Below are 24,179 nucleotides of genomic sequence, written 5' to 3' on the forward strand. Positions count from 1 at the left end.
ATATTTGGAAAAAAGTTGGCAGTTAACCCTGAAAGAAGGTACTTGCAGATGTATCCTTATTATAAGGTTAATAAGCATCTTCCTCCCTCTCTTTTTTCCTTTTCTTCCCATAACAAGAATACAGATCTCTAAAGGGGCGCTGTTTTTGTATCAAGAAGTAATTCCTTGTGGAACAACTAGAATGAAGGTTCTTTCTAAAGAACTCCTGAGCACTCCACCACAGGTGGCTTTTCTCTTTGATTTCCCTGGCAGCTGCCAGCCTCTACACACAGTCTGTGAGGTTATCCAGTCCTAAACGGGGAGTGCATTTGGGTCACCACCCTGGAGTCCAAAGTGGTTTGATAACACAACTGCAGGCAGTGTCCACAACTGTCCTCAGTGTCCTGTGCCTCCAGCCAGGAGTCGTTTTCAGATGGGTGGGGGTGGGGGGGTTCTTAGATCCTACTCTCCATGTCTCTCTGCAGCTCTTTGTTCCCTTGTCTCTGAGCATCTCTTATTTTGGAGGGAAGGAAGGATCCCCTTGAAAATCCTCTGAGATTGACTCTGCAGACCTTCTCTATTATATACACTACTTTCTTTACATGAAAATGATTGCTTTTCCAGGGGTTTTTCGTAATTTTGGAAAATCAGATCCCCAGGCTAAGTCTATCTGTATGAAGAGAAATAACCCTTAAGATAATCCAGATCTTCTGAAGTCACTTGTGATCATCTTCCCTTATTTCTGCCCCCCCTCCCCAGATTGATTTCATGCACTTGGGTGTTTAAAATCCTTAATGAAGTACCTGACAGCTCATTTAATTTGAAGGAACCACATGACCAAATGAGTCAGTTATTGGCCCCTGATAGTGACTTGGCATATTAAAGAGAAACAGTTACTTGGGTAATCGTCCCCAATTAAATGCTCTTACCAGTCCAGGAATAACTAATCTCTGCCTTTAAACTTCTCTGTACTCTCCTCTCAGATGCTTCAGGTAATGAGATGAGCAGCCTTAGAAATTCAAAAATTTTGGGGGAGGATCTTTGGGAAGAAAGATTCAAGAGAAATCTGAATCCATGAGAAGTACTTCTTAAAGGGAGGCTTTTCTTTTTGTTTCTTTGGTGGGAGAAGCCATAAGGGACATCTGCCAGAAAGAGAAATTAGGGGATGCCTGGGTGGTTCTGTCAGTTAAGTGTCTGCCTTCGGCTCAGGTCATGATCCCCAGAGTCCTGGGTTGGAGCCCTGTATTGGGCCCTCTGCTCAGTGGGGAGTCTGCTTCTCCCTCTCTCTCTGCTGCTCCCCCTGCTTGTGCTTCACGCTCTCTCTCTCTCTCTCTCTCTCTCAAATAAATAAAATCTTTTTAAAAATTAGATCATTTTATGAATTAAAATTAATTTGGAGCACAATTTTTTAAGTTAATTTGCAAAAAAAATTTTTTTTAATTGGATCATTGATCTGGGCTTATAGAGTCTTAGATGTTATCTGGGCTTACAGTCTTTCAAGTTATCTGTGTGGTACAAAAGCAGTCGTTTTCCATCCTGGAATGTTCTCAAGGTGACATCTAGAGGATATTGTGGTGATATCTCAGGAAGTTATTGATATGTTTGCATTCTGGAAGGAAGTTTTGTCAGACAGCTAGTTTAAATTAGACCTCTTCTTGTGGTTAATGGCTCTATAGAAGGGGGGACCCAAATTACATGGGTCCACAGTGAAATTCCTCTTTGTGTAATTTTTGTGGATAAAAATAAATTTAAAAAAATTCTAGCACCAAAATAAAATGATTGAAAGTTTCTACAACGGTTTTGCATAACTTAACGCATGTGTCTTGGAACCAGCTACAGTGAATCCTTGAACTGCGCCAAGTCATGAGTGTCTATCCACGTCCAGCAGAGCTTCTGATGAGCACAAAGTAGATTGGTTTGAATCTTATTTCTTTGGTTCGTTTTTGCATATATTAATTTAGGGTATAAAGGCTGTAAAAAGATTAGAAAGTAAATATTTGCTTCTAGGAAACCATGAGCTGGGTAATCACATCTGCGGAAATCTACAGTGAGCCAACTGTACTGAGCACAGCGTGTCAACTCAGGAGACAAAGGTAGCACAAGGTCAGACCAAGGTGGGTGGGTGCATTGTCAGAAGCTTGAGAGGGCCAGATGAGAACACTGGTGGGAAACTTAAAAGGATGGAAAGCTGGGGAGGATGACAAAAATATTGAAGTAGACATAGTCCAGCAAAGAAAAGACTGAGTTAGTGCTGGGCCTCCAGAATGGTGGTTTATAACCAGCTACTGCCATTGCTGAGGCTGAAGCAAGCAGAACAGATTAAATTTCAGCAGCAATGAGTTAGTTGAAGTAGAAGAAAAGGTAAGCAGGAGTTGCCGAGTACCAGAGTGACAAACTGAAGGAGAGGATATGACCTTTCTTTCCAATAATCTTCACTTCTAGAAAGCCAGCCCCAAAAGAGAGGAGTCAAAGGAACTAAATCCTTTCTAGACTATCATCTGTATCATTCATTTACATTTTTGACACTCAGCCTCTAAAGCATCCTAAGCCATGGCTAAGATATTAGCTGGTTCTTGACATTTGGAGTGAAACATTTAACCCAGATAACCAATTATTTTTATCTGAAATCTGCACTGTGCCCTCAGCCCTACCATGTCCCCAGCTCCACTGCATAGTCCGTGTGGGGTGGCTCCCTAGGAGCCTGCGCAGATCGGAGGGCTCTGAAAGGGGATAGCTCAGTAGGGAGGGTGGAAATGCCTCATGCCTCAAGGCAATATGAGTCAAAGGTGGACAGACAAGTGGTTGGAGGAGGAGGGAGGAAAGAAGGCTTGAACAAGTGAAGAGAGAAGGCCATGGAACTAGGAGCAGGAATAAAAGCTGTGAGACAGGGCGCCCAGAGTGCTGATAGCTCCAGAATGAAGGATAATCTGATGTTGAAAGCAAGGCGGGCTCTCTGGGAAGATGAGGGCAAGTGTAGGGGCCTCTGTGGGGGAGGTCAGGAGGCTAAGAATTTAACATCGGAGGGGTTTCCTCTGGGTTGAAATTAGATAACACAAAAAAGTGCTTCATGTGCCTTTCGCTAGAGGAATAGGGATCATTTATGCACTCATTTCCCCTACCAGACTGTACCCCAAATGCCTCCTACCCCATTTGACACGCTTGGCATTCCCTTCCTCAGGACCACGCTGGCCACTCTTGAACGTGTTTTTGTCTGCCCTGAGACAGAGATGCTGCTTTAGTTACAGAGTTTCTTCCTTGTTGTGGCTGACCCTTCGACATCTGTGCTCCTGCCTGTCTTGTCCAGGGTGCTGTTTGGGGATAGCCACTATATGTGGCTGTCAGCCTGCTCCCAACTGACTGCTCTGCGTAAGCCCAGTGCCCCACATGTGCCTGGACTCTGATTTGATTACCAGCTGCTAACCAACAAGTTGGTCCTGCCACCTTCCAGTGCCCAACGTTAGAAGAGCCTGATACCTGGAACCTGGAGAGGTGGGGAGGCACGATGCGGATGCCCACCACACCTCCACCTCCACCTCCTTTTGGTTGTGTGAGAGGGCTGTTCAGTGCCAGATCCTAGCCCGATGCCAGGCAGAGCCCAGAGAAAAGTTTTGGAACAGTCTGGGCCAGAAGAAAAGCCTTAACAGAGTAAAGAAGAAAGTTGGAGCAATAAGTCTAGTAGAGGGACCAGGGAAATGCTGAGCACAAGGGGGCTGAATAAATTCAACTCACTGCAGAGTCACCAAACACTTACGGACTTGGGACAAGCTCTCCAGATTCCAGTTTCCGTGAAGGAAGAGGATGGCGATGATGGTGATATTGATGAAGACGAAAACAAACAACAACAAAAGTCACTTCTGTCGGACTTTCTGTGTACATGGAGGGCTTTATGTATATGAACTCATTTCACCTTCAGAACTACCCCATGAAGATGATACTGTTTATTTCCATTTTATATACATAGAAACTAAGGTCCAAAGAGATGGGGTTAGGTTGCCCCAGTTACACAGCTAAGGGATAACAGAATCAGCATGCAGACCTAGCATCCTGGATCCAGACTCCACACTCTTAGTCACCTGGCTCTTCTGCCACGGAGTAGAAATTACATTGTGTAAAGAGTCGCTTATCATCAGAGGTTGAGCAGTGTTTAACTTCTTTGTTTACAGAAACATTTTATTTTAACTTAAAAATGTAAAGACGTGTTGTTAATGTCTGTGCTACTTCCTTATCTTTGCACAGAGTAATAAGCAGTGCCACTAGGTACTCTCCGACCAGGTGTGCTCTCACGTCTTGGGGATGGCTCTTCGAAGGATAGGCATAATGCTCTGGGGACAGCATTATACTCCATGCTGAACTCTGGACTTTGAACATTATTCAGGCAGAATTGCCTCTTGTAAGCAGGAAAGAGAATCAAGGACATGCCTTGAACAGATAGAAACATCACATTTTTGAATGCATAATGGAGGTTGTGAATAGTGTCTAGCTCTTTGTACATATTTACTCATATAATTACCATAATAAACCACTGAGTCATCATTAGCATCCTTGATTTACCAGTGAGGAACCTAGAGTTCAAAGACTAACATTCCAAGATCACTCAGCATGAAAGCGGTACCGACCTAGGATTCCAGCCCAGGTCTGTCAACCTCCAAAGCCCAGGCTCCAGCTCATTCATGTTGCTGCCAAGACATTGGAAATAAATTGCTTCAATTAGGCCAGCATTATTAATGAGTTTCTTTCAGAGTACCTTCCAACTCTGAGATTTAGAATTATATTTCTAAAAGGTTTTTAAGTAAAGAATAGCATAGTAGCCTTCTGATCCACCACAGGGACCTCTTTTGGGGGTGCCTCCAACTCAGGTTGGAGGTTCCCAAGGTGGGCTTACATCCCACACCTCTAGCTCAGTTCTCGTTGAGACTGGGATCAGAGGGGATAGTGTGATTTATATCTCAAATCTATGAAATTTGAAGACAAAATACTATATTAATATTGTACCCTGTAAATCTTTTCTCGCATTAGCAGCCTTCTGGTAAAGTTTGCCAAGGAAGCATTGCCATATGTGCTGATGGAGCTGAACTAAAATGAGAAGATTAGAAAACTAACCACACTAATAAATTTCATTTGAGGCAGTTGGAAAATAGACTGCTGTTTTGACAAGTCAGAAACAACACACACATCCATTCTCTGTTAAAATGAGTCTCCAGAATCCAACAGAAACATCTCCTATTAGAAGCCTAAATTTTCTGCTGAGTTACCCAGATGTCAGACATATATGTACTTTAAACTTCAGTGTGATCTTGTTGAAGTACCATAACAGGATTGGCTGTTGTAGGCATTACTGAGCCACGTCCATTCCTCCCCTCCTCCCCACTGCCACCTACTATCCCCAAAGTCAGGGAACCAGGAGGGTTAGTGAAATCCCCACTTCTGTGACTTTTCATTGTCCACAGATCATGATCCTTTCCAAAGGGCATTTACCCCAGGCCGAGGGTGTCAAGGCCCATGTCTATAGTGGTGCTCAGGTTCTAGTCCACGGGCACCTTTATTTCCCCATTTAGCCAGGGCAGTCACCACAAGAACAGTCCTCATCCACTGCCTCCCCACGGGCCAACATCTGGCCCAAGTCTTGGGAATGGATCTGTACTTTGGGTTTATTCTTACTGAGTTGAAGTTATTCATTAGTGAAACTTACGGCCTCTGATTATGTTGCTTTAACCTCTCAGTTATTCTCCCTGCCACAGGGCTCTGACCTTCCCACCTGTCTTTCACCTGCCTCTAAAACTTTATACTTTTTGAACTTGACTCTTGACTTTCAAAGCCACCCCCCCCGGGCTACAGGATTTGGCCCAAGCTCCTCCGTGTGACTTGTGAGAGAAGCAGTACAGTGCACCAGATAGGAGTGTCCCCTATGGTGGCACCTGGGTGGCTCAGCGGTTGAGCGTCTGCCTTCGGCTCAGGTTGTGATCCTGGGGTCTGGGGATCGAGTCCCGCATTGGGCTCCCCTCAGGGAACCTGCCTCTCCCTCCACCCATGTCTCTGCCTCTCTCTGTCTCTCATGAATAAATAAATAAAATCTTAAAAAAAAAAAAAAGAGTACCCCCTGTGGCCAGACCACCTGGAGTGAATCCATCCCCCCATCTGCTAGCTGAGTGTCTCCTTTGGCAGGCTCCTTAAAGTCTCTTTTGGTTTCTGCTGATGGGATAAAAATAACTTATATTGAGTTACTGTTTTTACTTGTGTGTATTAAATGTGTGACTCCACATAAAGCTCGTAGAATAGTGCCTGACATGCAGGAAGTGCCCCCAAATCCTGACCATTGTCATTGTCACTCCTATAGTTACTTAGCATCAGGTTTGGGATCCAGCCACAGCCCTCAGTGATCTTGTCCCAATCCTTATTGTGCCAGGGTCTTGAGATTTTGGCACCTACCTATGTCTCTCCTCCAGTGAACCTCTACCTTTCCTTTCAGGTCTGGGTCTAGTGCCTCCTCTCCAGTGCTGTCCTCCCTCCTGCGGGAAACTGGTTCTCTCCACTATATGCTCGTAGTTCTCTGATGCTTCTAGGTTGCGGTACTTACTTCTCTATTTTTTGGTGCTTTATCTCCTCTTAAGCACACAGAGACACATAGGGTTTCCTTTTCTTCTACACTGAGAATTTCTCCTGGGGGCGGCACAGACCCTATCCCGTCCATCCCACTTCCTTCCAGTCCCAGGCACTCAGAAGGCACTTGGTAAATGTTTGCTGAACAAATAAATATTTGCTGCCCTATATTTAGTCTTAAATACAGGGTTTTCTCTTTGGTTTGGTTTTGTTTTTTGCTGTTCATGGTACATTACTAAATTTATAGTGAGAGACAAATCTCGATAGCTTAAAAGGCTGGCTGAAGTGATTGTGTCCAGCACCGCAGTCATTTGGCTCTGAGGGCTCTTTTTTATTAGTCATTTTAAAAGACTGTCACGGGGTAGTTATAGAGACAAGAGATCATCCTATAAATCACAGTGCTTTCAACCCATCCATGGTTTGGGTCTACAATTTAATGATGAGAAAAATATATCTAGCAAGTAAATATTTAAACATTTTGGTACTTGACCCAAATACAGAGTAAAATGGATATTGTAAATGTTAAGGTATAATAAAACAGCTCATTCTGATATTTTACCTGTAGAAAGTAAGAAAGTATCCTTCCATATAGTAATAACAAAGCCTCTCTTCTCAGATTAGAGACACCGTAAATTCCTAAGGGAATATAGTTTAGGAGGAGGGAATGCTTACTTTGAATAAGAGCACTTGCTTGGCTCAGATAGTTGCATATTCCTGTATTCTGTGCTGCTTTGGGTCGTTTCAGTTATAAGAACATAGCCCTTCTCCAACTAGTGAGAGCAGAGTTTTGGTAAGAGTATAGTCAAGAGAGAAAGAAGGGGAGATACAGTGATTCCAGGGCAGGAATATTCCTGGAACCTGGCCTCATAGGGACCAGATGGTCAAAGCCACTCCTACCTGCGCACCCTTCATGGGCTGTCTGCTCTTTCTTTGGTGTCTTTGTTGCATTGGCTTCACGTTCTCTTCCCTGCCTTTCTACTTCCTTTTCTTATCGTCATGTTCCTCTTGCTTCATTGAGGCATTAGCCAATCTAGGGTTTCAGCCAGCCGCACTCCCTACTCTCCAGGGTATCTACTTCGTCTGTGCCTCTGTACTGACTGGCTCTTCACTCTGAGGACTCTTACCCTCCTGGGCAAAGATTCCCAACTGGTTAGCTCCACTTAAGGCTACTAGCTCATAAGGCCCAGGTTGCTGGACTCATGGCCTGCACGTGTTTTAGGTGTCTTATTCTTGTGCGATCAGCTGTGGGTCTGGGGTGAAGCAGGCTCCAGAGATGGCAGCCTTGAGAAGACTTTGTAACCTCCAATGTTTCTAGGATCCAGGCAGGTTATGTACGTGAAGAAAGGAGGCGAGGTGTGAGAAGGAGATACACATTTGCCATGGAGCACAGAACAAATGAGTGTTGTCTATAAGCATAGACACTTGAGGAAGAAGGCTCAGGTTCGAAGCCCACCCTCACCATTTATCAGCTGGGTGATTCAGAACAGATGAGTCTCTATATGCCTTAGTTTCCTCTCTGCAGAGTGATTATAAGGATTAAATGAGTCAGTAAAGTGCTTAAGGTGGTGCTTGACACAACATAGCTATTTTTAGGTCAGCTGTGTTTAAAGAACATTTTCATTAGCATCAGCATCCTTATCATTGAATTCCACAATGAAATGAGTGTGCTCCCATTTTTTTTCTAAAACATGAAGCTGTTTGTGCTTTTTGTAGAACCAGAGGCACAGAAAAACATTTCTGTGAAGATAGCAACAGAGCAAGAAAAATGATGAATGACCATTGTTCTCAATGCATTAGGGAGTGGGGGGACCTTGGAGAACTGATAGTTGGGTCCTAAAAGGCAGAGCCTCATCCAGCTGAAGCAGATTGCCAGAATGTCAGAATGAGGTCCAGAGCTATCCGATCGATCTGTCCATTGACCAGTCTTTTTTTTTTTTTTTTTTAAGATTTTATTTATTTATTCATGAGAGACACAGAGAGGCAGAGACATAAGCAGAGAGAAAAGCAGGCTCCTTGAGGGGAGCCCGATGCGGGACTTGATCCTAGGACCCCGGGATCATGCCTTGAGCTGAAGGCAGATGCTCAACCACTGAGCCACCCAGGTGTCCCTCTGTCTGTCTTTACATCTCTCACAATAAGCTCATGTTATGTTGGAAACCTTGTGCTTCTCAATAAAATGCATCTGTGGGCTGTACACAGACTAGGGACTTTTGGCCACAGGCTTAGGATGACGGTGTGTGCTAGACTGGTCTCTCAGAAGAGATTGCAAGTGGACCTTCTTATGTTGATGGATTACAAAATTGTCTTTACTGACCAAGGCTGACACTGTGAAGTCCCTCTCAAAAATGGCAGGATGACATGGGAAACAGTATGTTCTGATCCTCAGGGTTAGCTCACTGTGTATTTCCAAGAAAAGGCATCTGCCTTTGATTGTATTTTCTTAGAACAAATGAAAATTATAACATTTTTTAGTATGTATGTATGTGTGTGTATGTGTGTGTGTGTGTGTGTGTGTGTGTATATATATATATTTATTTATTTATTTATTTATTTATTTATATATGCCTGATCCTGTTGTGAGTGCCTTTCCCAGAAGCAACCCTTTCCTGTCAGGCATCTTCCTCCTGTGCTCCAATACATAATTCCCACTCAACACGTTTAAAACAGTTTTTTATCACTTCTCACCCGGAAGCTGTTGCTCTCCCCAGGTTTCCTCTCTCCCTAGGTATTCACACCAAACCAGTTTTTCTTTCTCTGTCTCCTTTCCTGGCATGCGTGCATGCCTACACACATACACACAGGCACACAGACACATCCATCTATTCGTATGTCCTGTCTTTTTTCCACATAGCAACCAGAGTCGTCTTTTTAAAAAATGAATTAGTGTATCACTCTCCTGATTGAGGCTTGTAATTACTTCTCATCTAACTTAGAATGTTACCAAGCTCAGGATCCTGGCCTATGATGTAGCTGTAGCACTCGGCCCCCACCTGTGCCACTCTTCATGCCTTTTTTGTGAGGTGGCTCACCAGTGTTCACCCTCATTTTTGAGCACACCAGCCTTGTTCCTACTCTGTGTTCTTTGCCTTATCTGTTCCCCTTCCGGAAGTACATCTTACCCCAATTGTCACCTCTTCAGAACAGCCTCCCTTCTGTCTGAGGCTAGTCAGACCAAGAACCTTGTTTGTCTTGTGCTTATTACCAAGTCATAGTTGCTAAATGAATGAATGACTAAATTGTGGGCCTTCGGGTGTAGGGAGAGGAGAAAGGTATTAGAAAAAAATGATATATTCACTAAAGTACACTTGTTTAACTTATTTAAGAGGCAGGAGGGAAAAGAACAAACTTACAGAATAATGAGATTTCCTATATCACTAATAATGTTGATTTATCCAACGTGCAAACGACCCAGAATATAAGAGGGAATTTACTTGGGCCTGATGTGGCTATTAGACACATTTGTACTTACACATTCCATTTCACATATTCTCATTAAAAGTAATAGCAGAAAATTACAGCAAAGATTGACCCAGTGTTCAGATGGTGATCCCCTCTTTAGAGCTGTTGATTTGTTTAGTTAATGGTAATTTATTTAATATACTTCTACTTTTTGTTGTTTTTTAGGTCTGTTGCCACAGTTATTGGGAGTTGCCCCAGAGAAGGCCATAAAACTTACAGTAAGTCTTTTGAGTTGATGATGCTTATGCAGGGAGTTTGCACACACTCAGGAACCTAGCAGATATTCTTATGGGAAATAGCAGGTTTGTATTTCTTCAAGGTGCTAGCTAACTCGAACCTAGGGCACTTATCACACACAGCATTTCACTGTCCTCCATTGAACACTGAACGTTCAAAAATGTAATGCTATATTTGAACAAGAGTTGTGGTGGCTGCTACCACCATCACCACCACCACCACCACCACCACCAAAGTGGCAGCAGCTACAGCTAAATTTACCTCCATCCCTACCATATTTGGTACATTACATGGATGACCTGTTATTGTTTAATCTTAAGCAAAATGGGATCCAGAGTTTACAGATAAGGAAACTGAGGCCCACGGGGTTTAGTACACGCAATTCATGGGTGGAAGGTTAGGAACTCAAAATCAGATTTTTTCTGATTCTAAAGCTTAGTTACATGTGTTTATAAAAAAAAAAAAAAAATAAAAAAAAAACATGTGTTTATAGAATTCGTGTATAGGGTATATTCTATAAGCATCTGCCAGGCCACCTGTTCAGGGGTCTGAGTCCTAGTTGAAGTTGATCCTTGATCCAGTGTTAGGCTCTCATATGACAGATGGGAGATATTCAGGAATTTTGTAGAATGTGACAGGTGCTGCCGTTATATTACAAATGTCATAAAGCCCCAGGAAGTTAAACACTACTTTTAGATTGATCTCTGTAGCCTTGATGCCTAAAATTATTTTACTGTGTTGTTATATCTTCCAAAAACATGACTGATTTTTAAAGACTGCTTGAAGTAAATAACAATTTGAGTTTATTATACTCAAATTAATATTACTGATGTTGAGAATTCTTAGATATTGAATCTTTTTTTTTTTATTTTTTTTATTTAAGAGCGAGAGCACAAGAGAACACAAGTGGGGTGGGGTGGGGTGGGGGGCACAGCAGGGCCGTGGCAGAGGGATAAGCAGGCTCCTCACTGAGCAGGGAGCCCAAGAAGGCTCCTTGATCCCAGGACCCGGGATCATGACCTGAGCAGAAGGCAGATACTTAAACGACGGAACCACTCAGGCACCCTGAATTTCTTCTAAGCCGAAAAGTCTGCTTAACAACTTTGTCTCAATGATGAGTTTTGCTTTAGATTAAATTTTGTTAGCAGATTTGAAAGTGATTTTTAATCACTCTGTAAACCAGTTTATTAACTTATAAAACATATGTTTTCTTGTCCCTCATGTCAAAATGTCTCTCTTATACTATTGTAATATAAGCATTTTAAGCTTATAAGCAAGCCATCTATTCTTTTTTATAAGACTTTTTTTTTTTTTTAGAATTTTTAAAAAATTTATTCATGAGAGACAGAGAGAAAGAGCGGCAGAGACACAGGCAGAGGGAGAAGCAGGCTCCATGCAGGGAGCCTAACCTGGGACTTGATCCCTGGTCTCTAGGATCACACCCTGGGCCGAAGGTGGCGCTAAACAGCTGAGCCACCCGGGCTGCCCTTTTTTTTTCTTTTTTTTTTTCCCCAGTAATTGCTACACCCAGTGTCGCGCTGGAACTCACACAACCTGGAGATCAAGAATCTCACACTCCACTGACCCGAGCCAGCCAGGCACCCCTAAGCCATCTATCTTTCAGTTTCTCCCAGAAACATCAGGAGTACTTATGTATTCACCTTTTAAAAACTACATATAAATAATAGTGAAAGGGAATATAAGGGAAGGGAGAAGAAATGTGTGGGAAATATCAGAAAGGGAGACAGAACGTAAAGACTGCTAACTCTGGGAAACGAACTAGGGGTGGTAGAAGGGGAGGAGGGCTGGGGGTGGGAGTGAATGGGTGATGGGCACTGGGGGTTATTTTGTATGTTAGTAAATTGAACACCAATAAAAAATAAATTAAAAAAAATAAAAAATAAATAAAAACTACATATGTGCTATTAAGGACACTTCTCAAATTCTTTAAGATCCTTAATTTATTCAGTTATGATTACTTCAATATACGGACAGAAGAGAAGAACGTATTTGCAGCTATATATTTATATGTGTTTAATGACTTTATATTTTTCATCAGCTTCTATAAATATTTTTCTTCAAGGTGAATGATTTTGTGAGGGATAAATTTATGCGCAAAGATGGTTCGGTCCCACTTGCAGCAGAAATTCTTGCCGGAGGCTGTGTAAGTACCTTTTTTGCAGAACTCTGTGTTGAAAAGACTTGTTTCACATGTGTATCCCCACTGTGGTAACCTAATGTGGACTAAGGCTTCTGTTCAACCACAGATCCTGTGCAAGGGCAGAGGCTTCTAGGGCACAAGAACTATTCCTGAGATGGAAGGGTAAATGTTTCTGATCTTACTGCCTGTTAAGTCATGCCTGTTAAGTTCGTCATTGCTTTCAGTTGGTTCTGCAACAGAAGTCATTTGTGGCAGAAGTGTTTGGCCTTTCAAAGAATCTTTGCTCACCTTTTTCTAAAGTTAATTTGTAGTACATTCTTTCCTCACGGCACCCTCTGCTGGGTCAGGCACTATAATGTGTAGTTTGGAGTTGGCAGCCATAGCTCTCTGCTTTGCTTTACTTTACAAGTCCCAGCACCTCCTTGAGCTTCCCTGTGCTTCTAGAAGAAGGATGCTGGGAAATAACTGGCTGAGTATGCTCCGCATTGTTGAAACTGCTTGGAATGAGTATTTCTTTATATGGATGAACAACCTGCATCTTGTTCTTAAGCTCAGCAAAACATGATGTCTCATTTTATCTCATGTACAGGTTTGTTCATGTGAATGCAAATACTTTAAGTAAATTAAATTCTTCTACAAAGACTGGCGCTATTTAAAGATAAGGTTGGTTAAATAAACGGGCTTTGATCACTAGGGCAATACAATATTGGTATATTTTCCATCTAAACCTGTTTCTTTTCTTATAAGAAAGATGAGGTCACTTATTGTTTTAATTAGCTTGTTCTGTGCAGGAAATGGTATTCATAAAATAATCTTGAAAATCATTGCATTTAGATGCTGGGCAAACACCTGAGAATATTAAACCTTTGTTTGGAAAGGGCTTATTGTTCTGTCTGACTTTGAATGGGAGTTCCTTAAATGTAGCAGGAGCTAAGAAGTTCTAGTCCTGGTAATTCTTAAGAGATAGATGGAATTTGGCTCTTGCTGATTTCTTTCTGTTTGATCACTGACCTGTTGTAGATGGCCAAGTAGGGTCCCCCTGTCCTGTAACTTTAGGAGCATTCAGGATGGAAAAAGGGAAGCTTTATTGTTCTAAATAAAGAGGACACATAATAATAATCAAAAAGAATATTATTAGGAGGTGAGGAAGCTGCTCTTTCTGGTAAGTACTATTCATTTGAAACAATAGTAATGTCCGTTTAAGTAACTAGGTTTTCTAGTATTAAAGTGGCATGTCCATGGGCTGTCTCTGGCCTGGCCTCGAGACTGGTTGCACAGGACCTGAGATAGCAAGGTGTTTCTGGAGGTCAAGTGGGTTCGTTTTTCTTAAAAAGTCAGGTTTTAAACCTGCTTGAAAAGACATGATTATATATCTCTGTAAGAATTTAAAATGTGAAATTAATTATGTGATACTGCTCAAGATTTTGGCAATAATCTGGAGGTTTATTATCTTTTTAATGAAAACATTTTGCCTGCACACGGGTCTGGGAGATGGGTTGTGGCATGTATCGTCTGCTGTAGGTGGTCTTGTTTTCTTGTCTGTGGTCGCCCATTTCAAACACAAAGCACAGATTGGCATCAGAAGTAGTGCCTTGTTACTGTAAAGAGGTGCAGCCCTTCTTCAAACCTGATCTAAACATGGGCTTAAAATTGGAGCCACTTGGGCTTTACAGCTACTTAAAATATCTGTGAAATGAGATTTGCCATCCTTCATCTCAAAGGTAGGTAGACTGTGGTCCTTGGTGTTTCAAGTCTCCTATTTTGCCTCCCCACCTCCCACCAACACTGCTTTAAGAAGTAAGAGTTTAATTTTCAAGCAAGCAATTCTGTAGGTAGCAAAAATTTCAGGCCCTTCATTCAGCTCTCTGTGCAGTGAGATGGAGGATCCCATTTTCAGTGTGTTTTTAAAGCAGCAGCATCTTGCTTTGCTGCGACAAGAGTTTTCCTGCCCTCAGAGCCAGACACACACCTTAGAAGGTCCTCGTGGATTCTACAGCCTCGTCTTTCCAATTGGGAGTAAATACAAAGGGCTTTGAAAGATTGTGTCACGTGACCAGCTCCCCTTCTCAGTTCACCCATGCATGCCAGGCATTGACTTTTAAGTCCCTGGGAGCTCCCCTTGCTTCATCATTCCTGAGAATTAGTACACATGGCTGATTTTTCACTTGTAACTGAAGCTTCTCATTTCTTTGAAGAAAGCTTTTTCTGTTTTATCATCTATTTTCTACAAAAACAGGGAAAATACACAGGTCTTTCATGACATTCGCGGCACTTGGCAAAACTAATTTAAGTCTGTTTTATTACATTGTTTTGGAAAAGCAGTCACAATGATAAGTTTGGAAGAAGATTTTAGAAAAAAAGAATAAAATTAATCCCATTCATTATTTTTGATTACGGCAAAATCTGTAACTAAAGAGCTTAAAAAATCTTCTATTTCTTTGATGTATATGAAAGGGTCAAACCTGACTTTATTTTTAAAGTCATTATTTGCACTGAGCATAGTTTTGGTTTAGAGCGCTGTTAAAAATTTGACTTCAGTTTTCTAAGCCTTTTTATATAGATTGACACCTAACAGTAGTGATATATCCAGCACAGCTCAAGACCAAACTAAGATGCCGGGCCAGGGATTTACAAACTGTAAGTCTGAAAAGTTCTTTGTGCTTTTGTGTTTTCCATACAGTGGTTTACTATGCACTACATTGGTCTAGTAGTTGTAGGAGTTTTGACGGAGACCGAGGATCCTCAGGCATCCCTGCACAAAATATATGGATACCTTCTGTTTCTTTTTATCTTTCCCCTTCTTGGGTCAGAAACTCAGCGCCTGGAGGGCGACGTGATCAGGGGTCATTGCCATTGATGGCAGAACTCACAGTAGATGTAGCAGAGGAGAAGGGGCCTGTCACTGCCCATTTCCAAGTAGGTTCGCAGCGAACTTAAAAACCAACATTCTCTCACCACATTATTATTGTTGTGTTGCTGCTACTTAGCCATAACACAGGTAATGCCATATGGTCTGTAAGCAGCAGTCCTTAATTCAGCAGAGTAAGTGTGTATTGACTGTCTTCTCTGCATCTAGTGAATTAGAGGGTCAAAATCCCAAGGGATCTGGGCTCTCTTCAGTTTTTGATCCTTTGGTCTTAACAAGTCCTCAGATAAGGAAATACTAGTGGTGCCATGACTGGTTTCAGGGAGAATATAAATATGATGAGTGAGTAACTTATTTGACATGAAAATAAATCTACACTGAAATGAAAAGAAAAATAATACTCACCAGGAAAAAAAAAAGTGACCAAGTATGAACCTCTCTCTTTTAAAGCTCATATTTAGTAAACATTATTTGCCTACCAATAGAAAATAATAGCATTCTGTGATAATTTTCCTTTTTTAATTTAAAAAAAATTTTTAAGATTCTTTTTATTAATGAGAGACACACACACACACAGAGAGAGAGAGGCAGAGACACAGGCTGAGGGAGAAGCAGGCTCCACAAAGGGAGCCCAATGCGGGACTCGATCCTGGAACCCAAGGGTCACGCCCTAGGCCGAAGGCAGCGGTTCAACTGCTGAGCCACCCAGGCGTCCCTCTGTGATAAGTTTTAGAAAGACAAGTAAACATGCTTTTTTGAACAATGGTCCTTTGACAGTAGGCCTATGGTATTTTTTTCTTTTGAGGTCCCTACACACCAACACACACATGTGCATTTGTGTGTATTTGTTTTAATATTTATAAGAGTTTATACTCATTTTAAGAGGCAAAAATAATTGATGTGTTCACATCACTGGTTGGAAAGGGGTTAGTGAGACTGTAATGAAGAGCAATCTTAACTGCAGCCCCCTACAAGTATGGCCTTATCATTCTTATCATTGTTGCCTGTATTCCCATTATTATGATGATTCCCATATGCATATTTTTATTCCTGTTTGTATAGCTGTGTATCAGATACCATGTTTGAGCCAAGTTTTTATCACTCACCTTTTTTGCATCACATTCAGTTGAAGTTAATCTTTATTATTTAAAAAACCGGGTGCAGACCCTGATTTGTCTACCACTTAGCTTAAGACATCAGACTTGACAAATGTTGCTGGAGCCCCTTGTATTTCTGACACAATAGATTTTCCCTCCCTCATCTCCCAGGAGATAACCCTGTCCCAAAATTGGTGATTTTCATTTCCATGAATGTCTTTATACTTTTTATAGGTATATCCCTAAGCAATATAAGTGTTTGCTTTTGGAGGCTTCATTCTATAGGAACAGCTTATGATTCTTACATTAATGGCTTTGCATTTTTTCCCACTGGTGCAACTCATGTCCTTTGCTTGCAAGAAAAGAACAGTAAATGGGAATATTGCATTCACGTATTATAATGTGACAGTGAACATGCCTGTGATAGATGTGGATTTATAGGATTTTATATAGATATAATTGGGACAGTGTATTTATTTGACCAATTTTTTGTAACTTGGAGTTTCTTCCTTAGACTAAAGTCCTTTTTTCAATCTTACCATTTAAACTCTTGCCCAACACTAACTGGATTTAAAGTTATAACCCTCCCCGCTGCCAACACACATGCTCCCTACCTGCCTTACTGTCCCCACTGCTTCCTAACGGGAGTGATTTCAGCATTTCTTCCATCATTGAGGAGGAGAGGTGTTCTGGTTATCTACTGCTGTATAGCAAGTCATTCTAAAACTTGGTGGCCTCAAACACCAGTTTTGTTTCTTTTGTTTCAATAGGTAGACTGAGTTCAGCTGGACACTTCTCATTTGTGATCTGCATGTGGTTATAGGCAGATAGCAGCTGGAAAGGCTGCATACTATATGATTCCAACTCTAGGACATTCTGGAAAAGGGAAACTATGAAGACAGCAAAAAGATGAGTGGGAGAGTACTAGGGGTGGAAGAAAAGGGGAGAGATGAACAGGAACTCAGCCACAAGTGACTGGCAGTGATGCCAGTGAGTCTGTTGTCCAGAGCACCTGCTGTGGCTTCGCGCGTAGCTTGGGCTTTTCAAACCTTGACAGCTTGATTCTAAAGGGGGCTTCCCCAAAGTAGGCATTTCTAAGAGTTCTGGGCAGAAGCTGCATAAACTCCACCACTATCAGCATCCCCCAGCAGAGTGGTATATTTATTACAATTGATGAGCTTACATTATTCAGTATCCATAATTTACCTTACAGTTCATTCATGGTGTTGTACATTGTGTGTTTGGACAAATGTGTAGTAACATTTATCTGTCATACTAATAATCAGAGTATTTTCATAGTGCTAAAAATTCTCTGTGCTCTGCCTATTCATCTGTACTCTCCCACTCATCTTTTTGCTGTCTTCATAGTTTCCCTTTTCCAGAATGTCCTAGAGTTGGAATCATATAGTATGCAACCTTTCCAGATTGTTTTCTCTTACCTAGAAATATGCATTTAAGGTTCCTCTGTGTCTTTCTTGGCTCGATAAATCATTTCTCTTTAGATTCAATTATATACCTTTGTCTGGATTTACCAGTAGCTTACTTATTCATTCTCCTGCTGAAGAACATCTTACTTTCTTCCGGGTTTGGGCAATTATAAATAAGACTGCTATAAATATCCTTGTCCAGGTTTTTGTTGAAAATGTAAATTTTTTACTCCTTTGAGTAGATAATCAAGGAGTACAGTTTTTGGATCTTATGTTAAGAGTATGTTTAGTTTTGTTTTTTTTTTTTTTTTTTGTTTTGTTTTTTTTTTTTTTGTATGTTTAGTTTTGTAAGAAACCTCCAAACTTGTCTTCCAAAGTGGCTGTATCATTTGCCATTTCTACCAGCAACAATTGAGAGTTTCTATTGCTCCATGTCCTTGCCAGCATTTGGCATTGTCAGTGCTCTGGGTAACTTTTTATTTTGCTGATCCATTTCTTGTCTTCTTCATGGTGTTGACTTCTTCAAGAATTCCCTTCATGTTCTTGCTGGCCATCTGGCCTCTGTCCCTAATAGATGACCCTCAGCTTCTTTTCATCATCAGCCACAGCTGATTAGTGCAAGTAGCTCATTTGGTATTTTGTTTTGTTTTTTGTTTAATTAAGAGAGGAAATTTGATTAGCAAGCGTCAGCTTTGTGTGCCAGGCTATAGATTAGCCTTGAATCATGACCCACCCCCCACAGATATTAATAACTTTGTATAACAAATCATTTGTTTCAACATCTGTAAATGCATTCAAATACTTCTTGTATTTAGCTTGAATTCTTAAGTATCCCTTGAATAATAATGTATATACTTTTGTCATAAAATTTACCCAAAATTTATGATCGAGCTTGAAATCCCTTGAGGTTTCAAACCAAATCATATAAAACCAGGGAAAAAACTTCCTCCTAAAATGAACACATATGCTCTGATGATCAGCTGGTGAGTTAGGTTGCCTGAAGTGGATTTAAGTCCTACTTCTGCAGGCTTTCTCTTCTCAGGGTTTTCTGTGGAGATGTGGTCTCACAGTGTAGTTTTCTTAAGACAGAAGTTTTATTTATGTGTGCAGGTGTCTGTGCACATACCCTACTTATAAATATAGAATGCTATGAGCCTCAATCATTAAGTTCAGTTTCTGTGAGGTTGCTCCTATGTGACCTGTCAAGTGGCCAGGATTTATTATGCATTATAATGATGCTGTGGAAACAAGGCTATTATTTTTTTAATGGTTGCACCCTTATTTCATTAAACTTGTAGTTTAATGAAAATCTAATGGTTAGTTACATTATTTTCAGAGGTTATCACTGTTATTATTTGGAATATTCTCTGGGAGGTCTTTTTGCATACCCCCAAAAATGTTAAGCCCATATTGTAAATCAATCTTCCTCCCTCCCTTCCTTGTGTTCTTTATTTCTTCCCTCCTTCCCTTCTTCTCTTTTCCCTCCCTCCCTTCCTTCCTCATTTGTCAGTGGCAGTTTTCTGGTTTGATAAATGACTTCCAATAAGATTGAAGTGAATTAAGTTATTTTTGCTTTCATAAGCTTTATTTTTATTTGTATTACTTTTCATTCATTTACAAACTTAAAATTGAACCAAATACATATTTTAGTCAAGACCATATCACATTTTGTTTATTTCAATATATGTTATAATTGCGCTTTTTAATTATGAAAAAATGGCCATATTAAAGCTAAGGTAGAAAACAAAGCAAAAGAAACTGGTCATTATTTTTCAATTCTAATTATGTAAGTTTTCTTAACTTACACATCCATTTCATCCCTTTCCGTCCACTCTGTTGACTCTAAGGCTTAGAGACTGTGTCAGGTATTAAGTAGCACCTGTTATGTTTGTCATGTATGGTCTAGCTTTGCCACTTTAGGAGCTCTTCCTTTGTAACTTTGTGCTGTCAGCTCATTACATCCTGGGGATCATGGGTAAATGTTTGCCTGAACAAATGCTGAGGATAGGACCCATGTCTCACTGTTATGCCTGGGCGCCTAGCATTGTGTCTGACATATTGAGAGAGGTTTAAAAATATTTATTGATTGAATAAATGCTTGACTAAGAAGGTGTTGATAATGAGGGTGGTATATGTAGGGTAGTGATATAATATACTGGATGCTATTAACTTAGATACAGAAGTCATTTGAAGAGGCAATAACTTCAGGGATCAGAATGTGAAGAAAATGATGGACTTTAGGGAGCAGCTATAACATGCCTACAAATTCATACCCAGGATGTTTCATAAGAAATGTTTCCCATACCTCAGTAAAGGAACCAACCATTAAAAAGGTTCTATTTATTTTGTCTTCATTCCAACCCCTAAATATATATAGAATCCTAGGAGCAGAATAAATGCAAAACACCTGGGATATTTGATATAACTTATTTTTTTTGTATATTTTTTTATTGGAGTTCGATTTGCCAACATATAGTATAACACCCAGCGCTCATCCCGTCAAGTGCCCCACTCTGTGCCTGTCACCCAGTCACCCCATCCCCCTGCCCACCTCCCCTTCTACCACCCTCTGTTCGTTTCCTAGAGTTAGGAGTCTCTCATGTGATATGGCTTATTTATGGTTTATGTTGATAATAGAAAGTGTTTTATTGAATGTTTAATATGTGAAATGATCATGTCAGAATCATGAGGGAATTATATGAAAGAGTGGCTTTAAGACAAAGCAGACTAACACTGAGATCCCTCTGCACACCTATTAGAATGGCTGAAATCCGAAATACTGACAGCATGCTAATGAGTGTGTGGAGCAGAATGAACTCTAATTCATTGTTGATGGAAATGCAAAATGGTACAGTCACTTTGGAACATAGTTTTGAGGTTTCTTACAAAACTAAACTATAAGATCCGGCATTTGCAGTCCTTGGTATTTACCCAGAGGAATTGAAAACTTCTGTTTTTAACAAAAATCTACACAAGAATACTTAAAGCAGCGTTATATCTAGCTGCCAAGACTTGGAAGAAACCAAGATGTCCTTCAGTAGCTGAATGGATAAATAAACTGTGGTCCTTCCAGACAAAGGGATATTATTGAGTCTAACAAGAAATGAGCTATGGAGCCGTGAAGAGACTTGAAAGAACCTTAAATGCATGTTAGTAAGTAAAGGAAGCCAATCTGGAAAGACTTTATACTACATGATTCCAACATAGAATCCAGAATAGACAGGACATTCTGGAAAGGCCAAAGCTATGGAGACAGTAAAAAGATCAGTGGTTGCTAGGGGTGTGGGAGGGGTAGAGAAATGAATAGGCAGCATTCAGAGGATTTTTAGGACAGTGAAAATACTCTGTGTGATATTATTGTGGTGGATAGATGTCATTATACATTTGTCCAAGCCCCTAGAATGCACCAAGAGTGAAACTGTAAGGTGCACTATGGACTTTAGGTGATCCTGGTGTGCTGGTGTAGGTACTTCACTTGTAACAAGTGCAGCACCCTGGTGGGAGTGTTGAGAGTGGAGAGGCTTGCATGGCAGGGAGGGCAGCGGGCAGATGGGAAATTTATTTGTAAACCTGGAACAACTCTAAAAAACAAAAGAGCCAATAAGTAGCAAAAAATGCTAACCAGGACAGTATCTAAGTTGGAGGCTTCTCCAGGAAGCCCAGGAGGAAGGCTCATCACATGGTGGCCAGCAGGTCTTCTGAAACATGGGACTGAGGCAGCAGACTGGAGTAAGAAATCTGCTGCCTGGCTCCTTCTAGGAAAGCCCTTCCTCCAGACTTGCTCTGAACTTGGAGCACAAATAAAAGAGCTGCCTGAAGGCACTCAGAGTTCATCAGGACGGCCTGCCTAGCTAAGGGCTGCTCTTTGGTGGCTCAGGAATGTCATCTTATACTAGGTGCAAGCCCCAACTGATGAGAGGCCCTTGAGACAACCTGATGTCTCTTTTCTATTTTCTTTCTTTTCCTTCTATGGCCAAGTCTCAGCCTTGTTTGACTCAACACAGTTCAAACACTAGGCCATCCTTCTGGTTATCTAATAAGTCGGGGAGGGATTTGTGATGATGTGAAAATACAAAGAAAGATTGGGCTACAGCTTTCATACAGTTAAGGTACTTTAGACATTGAAGGTCTGTAAATCATTACATGATTCTGGTAGTAGTAGTCAAAATAGACACGTATCACAGGCAGAGCCCAAATGTGAGCATATTTGACAGGTCTGCAACTTAATTGCTTTTTAATGTCAGTCAAACAGATTCCACTTTGGTTTCTTGGCTAGGCTTCTATAGGCCTATTAAAATCCTATGAAGTTGAAAATACGAAACTTGTAAAATGTGTAAACAGCATATAGCCTTTTCCCACCTTGCTATATAGTTAAGAAATTAATCAAATTTCCATTTGGTGTCTTTCAAAAATAAGTGATGAGAATCTATTCTCTTTTAAGATTTTGTAATAGTCTAGTTACAGATTTTTTATAAACAGCTTAATTTACATACCAAATCAAAGGAGAAGATCCTGTAGTGTTTCATGCTTAGAGATATACATTTAATCAGATAGCCTTAACTAGGCATATGTTTGCTATGGCAGCCATAACAAAATGCCACGGACTGCAGGATTTAAGTAATAGAAATTTATTTTCTCACACTTAGGAGAACCAGAAGTCCCAGATCAGGGTATCTACAGGTTTGGTTTTCTTCTGAAGCCTCTGTTTTTTGCTTGTGGTTGGCCATCTTCTTGCTGTGTCTTCACATGCCTCCCCTCAGTCTGTGTGTTGCCCGCGGTTTAATCAATCACCCCTGCAGGTTCCAGTCATACAGAGCTACGGCTCACCCATATGACCTCATTTTACTTTAATTACTTCTCTAATGGCCTGTTTCCAAGTACAGTCACAATCTGAGGTGTATAGGGTTAGGTCTTCAACATAAGCATATTGGATGGACACAATTTAGCCTATAACACTAGGGGTTGCACTAAAGGTTCTTTTTTCAACTTGCACGGAAGACTCAACTTCTGGTTGTAGCAGAGTGATGACCTCTCCTGTGGGCACTGGGCCCAGCACTGTCCGTTCAGAGCTGGATAGAGGGTGAGGGGCCTCTTGGCCTCATGCCCCCTCACATTTGAAGTGAGATTGTTGAATTCCTGTCTTCAGTATTGCAAAGTACCTGACTCCTGTCAGGTACTGTATTTTAATGTATTTCATCCACTGCTATTTTCTGAATATATATATATATTTTACCTCTGTTATTTGTTTGTTTTTTAAAGTAAGCTCTGTGCCCAATGTAGGGCTCAAACTCATGACCCTGAGATCAAGAGTCATGTGCTTCACTGACTGAGCCAGTCAGGGACCTCCCTGTGATCTTTCTTTTTTGGGAGAGAGAGAAAAAGGGGGAGGGGGAGAAAGGAAGGGGTAGGAGGGAGAGAGACTCTCAAGCAGACTCCCCACTGAGTGCAGAGTTGATCCAGGGCTCGATCTCATGACCCTGAGATCCTAAACTGAGCTGAAATCAGGAGTTGGACACTTAACCAGCTGAGCCACCCAGGTATCCCCCACCGTGATCTTTATATAGGACAGTAATACCTATACTACATACAAATTATTTTCATGTCTCCATGTAGCATTGAGTTAGTAAGAGATTAAATAGAAAATATCTTGAAGCTTAGATTTCTTAAGAAATATTTGTTTTTCAGTTTATCTAAATATCAAATACTGTCATCACTCACACATTCATTTTATATGCAGTGTGCATCATTAGGCATTTACTAGTGTAGACTTTTTTATAGGTACAATTTTATTTGTATCCAAATAATCAAAATAATGTATTTGGGTTTTAGTTTAAAAAAGCCATATTCCATAACTTCATATTAATCTATTTTTGACACATGTAAGCACACATTTTAGAATGTCAGTGTGCAATTAGATATTCTTAGCACATGTCATTTGTGAAAAGCACTTTAAATCTAAGTACATTCAATTGAGCATAATTAAAATATCAAGATACACATTCTTCATATACATTTTGCCACTTAATTTTTTAAGTAGCTATAAGTATCTACCATGTGAATTCAAATTAAAAGGAGGTGATTAAATACAGTTATATTTAATGCTTTTAGTTTGAAATCTAGCAGGAATTGCGCTACGTTAAAAAAAATGCACCACTATGTTTTCTGTGGACAGCAGATTGATGACAGGATTTATTTATTTTTTTTTAAACGCACGACTGTTAATAGTTTCTGAATATTCTCAAGACTGTTGCCTAGAATGGCTTGTGAGGGTGCAGATCATATGAAAGCATGTTTTTTCATCTTGTGAGTTCTTTTGATTTGACTCTCCAGGTCCCAAGAAAGAATGTTTGAGAATA

General features: G+C 40.7%; 1 protein-coding gene across 3 annotated transcripts in view; it reads left to right on the forward strand.

The window, feature by feature from the left end:
* The window catches only part of SLC25A13 (solute carrier family 25 member 13), a 186,207-nt gene that overhangs the window by 119,308 nt on the left and 42,720 nt on the right, over positions 1-24,179 (forward strand). For all 3 annotated transcript variants that reach the window (XM_077856830.1, XM_077856831.1, XM_077856832.1), the window contains 2 exons: positions 10,201-10,253; positions 12,356-12,436. In XM_077856830.1, the coding sequence (XP_077712956.1) occupies positions 10,201-10,253; positions 12,356-12,436 (134 nt within the window). The remainder of the gene's footprint in view (positions 1-10,200; positions 10,254-12,355; positions 12,437-24,179) is intronic.

The sequence above is a fragment of the Canis aureus genome, chromosome 18 (assembly GCF_053574225.1).
Source record: "Canis aureus isolate CA01 chromosome 18, VMU_Caureus_v.1.0, whole genome shotgun sequence".
In the NCBI taxonomy this organism is placed as follows: Eukaryota; Metazoa; Chordata; class Mammalia; order Carnivora; family Canidae; genus Canis; species Canis aureus.